Raw genomic sequence first — 2,941 nt, forward strand, 5'->3', positions numbered from 1 at the left:
GGGAAAGAGCTCCTTTGTCCCTGGCAGGGAGCATATTACATTGTGTTTCAGAATTGTCTATTTTTGCCAATTCCAGGCCACGGACAAAGCCATCTCACAGGCCAGGTCTTCAGACTAATAACCGAATAAGTGATGCAAACCGCCACCCCCCGCCCAACCTGGTGTGTCCCTCGTAGACTGTCAGCTTCCACAGGCCCCTCCCTCAGCCTTTTCAGATTGTTTTCATAGCAAACAGGAACATTTCTCGACACACTGGAGAGATACATGCAAAAATCAGGTAAAACACATAGTATAAGCAGGGAAATCCCTATGGCTAGCAACACAGAAAACTTCAGAAGTCTGAAACAAAACTGGAAAATTGGGACAGCTTTAAGTGATTTGTGCAAAAAGACCCAGTTGTCTTCACAAAGGCCCCAGCCAACAAAGCTTCCCATGTGCTTTCTAGTGTAAAAACCATTTTCATTCAAGCTACATAAATGAGCCACAAAGAAAAACACCCTGTAATTATGTCCCCAGAAACCTGAGTCCCCAGGAGGCTTTCAAAGAAATCACAAGCACTTTAAAAGAAAGAAAGAGGGTGGGCCTCCCCCCAGTCCTGACTTACTGTCCATTGTGGTGAAGACTCCCACCAAGAAATCAGCAACCTGGGTGTGGTCCTGGCTGCTTTGCACGAGTCGCAGACCCTTGAAAAACATGTGAGCAGCTTCATAAGGCTGGAGCAACTGCAGCAAGGAATAACCAGCTCGGTAGTATCCCTGCAACGAAGAAAAGCAAAACCGTTAACACACCCATCTTTTCTGACCTGCTGCTGAAAGCAAGATTGAGGCTGTGAGGAAACAGACTGCAGGAGTCTGACTTCTAGGTACATACAGATTTCTAACAAGCTCTGGATACAGGATTTCCACATTGTTCCTGCCATTTTTTAACTGGCAAGAAAATAATCCCTTTCAAGTCCATGACATGTACAGCATCTAACATAGGACCCAGAGAGAAGGGAGCAGGCCTGGTTCCAATGACATGTGTGGTTTATGTATTCATGCTTCAAATCGCAGCCTGGCCAAGAAGGGAGGAATGAAATCAATCCTACAAATACAGTGTGTTCTGGAAAAGAATGAGATTGTCAGGTCAGCACAGGAGCTGTTCCCTGCTCCTTTCAATCAAAGTAAACACAATTTCCAATGGTAATGACAAGCACTGAGGTTTACTCAGCCCCGCATTATAGGCAACATACACCAGAGGCCAAAAAACTTTTTTGGTTTCTGGAGAGAGAGGAAAATTACAATGGTTAATACAAGAAAATTGTCAGTTTTGCCTGTAAACAAACTGTCAAACTCTTGAGAAGGAACAAAATGATTCGTACTGCTTTCCCCACTTTAACCATCAAAATGAATCAGTATCAAGAGGTACCAAAACAATTTTCTGTCTAAGATAACACAAGGTGTTCACCAACTGGGTTCATAAAAAAGCAAGCACCTGAAATTCCACTTAATACCAAATCCCTGATTATTTACTGATTTGTTTTCACCATCATTTAAAAGTCTAAAACAGTAGATAACAATCAGAAAAAGGAAAGAAAAAAAAGGTGTTCCCCCCACCCCCGCACCAACCAAGCAAGCTGGTACAGAATTTCCCATTTCTTTACCTTCCTCAGTTCTAAGTTTCACCTTTTATTTTGGAGGGAGGTGAAGGGGATCAGAATATATCAACCCAAAATGTGACACTTTGGCATAAGGATTCTTTTGAGCTGAAGGCCTCTGAGATTCAACAGATGCAGAAAGAAGCCTTCCTGGGACTTCCCTGGTGGCACAGCGGTTAAGACTCCCCACTCCCAATGCAGGGGGCCGGGGCTCATTCCCTGGTTAGGTAACTATATCCCACATGTATGCCAAAACTAAGAGTTTGCATGCCACAACTAAGGAGCCCACCTGCCACAACTAAGGAGCCCACGTGCTGCAACTAAGGAGCCTGCCTGCTGCAACTAAAGACCCAGCACAACCAAATAAGGAAGGAAGGGAGGAAGGAAGGAAGGGAGGAAGGGAGGAAAGGAGGAAGGAAAGGAAAGGAGGGAGGGAGAGAGAGAGAGAGAGAAAGAGAGAAAGAGAGAGAGAGAAAGAGAAAGAGAGAAAGAGAAAGAGAAAGAAAAGGAAGGAAGGAAGGAAGGAAGGAAGGAAGAAAGAAAGAAAGGAAGGAAGGAAGGAAGGAAGGAAGGAGGGAAGGAGGGAAGGAGGGAAGAAAGAAAGGAAGAAAGAAAGAAAGAGGAAGGAGCCTTCCTGGAGCCTCCCTTCTCTGATTAGAAGCAGAAACTCCAAGAAATATAGATTGCCATAAATCCCCTCTCCCGGAGAATTCTTATGCCCACAAAGAAGACAGTGAAACTTGCAAACTGCAAAGAACATGAACAGACTATGAATTTTGGTGCCACTACATCAGAACAAAATGAGTTCCACCAGGATCTCCACTGGACTCCATCTGCCCAAAGGCCCGGCTCCGCTTTCCCCTACAAATGCCTTTCAACACTTGGCCACCATCCTTCTTGCTCTTCTCCAGATACAGCACGTGTGCTCTGTGCACATCTGTCTTAAGTGCAAAGAAAGTTGAATGAGAAGCACTCCTAGCATTTCCATTTTAAAAAGAAGGAAGGGAAGGAGGCAGATTAAGAGGAAGAGGCAGCAGCCGCAGCATCTGGCAGTCACCATACCTTCACGTAGGTTGGATCCCACTGGAGACACTCCTTGGCGGCCACGTAGGCCTCGTTCCATTTCCTGAGGCTGTAAAACGCATTGGATTTGTTGCACAGCAGCACAGCCAAGTCCCTGCAGGGAACCCTGTGAGAAAGGACAAACTGGTGGTCAGTAAATAGTTCTTTCATCCTGCAAATACAGAACCTTGAAGGCCACCATTCTGGTGCTGGTTGCTGCCATCATGCCAGAGTTTCAGCAGG

At 45.5% G+C, this 2,941-nt stretch overlaps 1 protein-coding gene across 1 annotated transcript in view; it reads right to left on the reverse strand.

The window, feature by feature from the left end:
- Window positions 1-2,941, reverse strand: part of TRANK1 (tetratricopeptide repeat and ankyrin repeat containing 1) — a 65,741-nt gene that overhangs the window by 58,257 nt on the left and 4,543 nt on the right. The window contains exons 3-4 of the mRNA XM_007462697.1: window positions 2,699-2,825; window positions 605-755 (exon numbers count right to left, since the gene is read on the reverse strand). Of these exons, the coding sequence (XP_007462759.1) occupies window positions 605-755; window positions 2,699-2,825 (278 nt within the window). The remainder of the gene's footprint in view (window positions 1-604; window positions 756-2,698; window positions 2,826-2,941) is intronic.

Source organism: Lipotes vexillifer, unplaced genomic scaffold (assembly GCF_000442215.2).
Source record: "Lipotes vexillifer unplaced genomic scaffold, Lipotes_vexillifer_v1.1 scaffold539, whole genome shotgun sequence".
NCBI classification, from domain to species: Eukaryota; Metazoa; Chordata; class Mammalia; order Artiodactyla; family Lipotidae; genus Lipotes; species Lipotes vexillifer.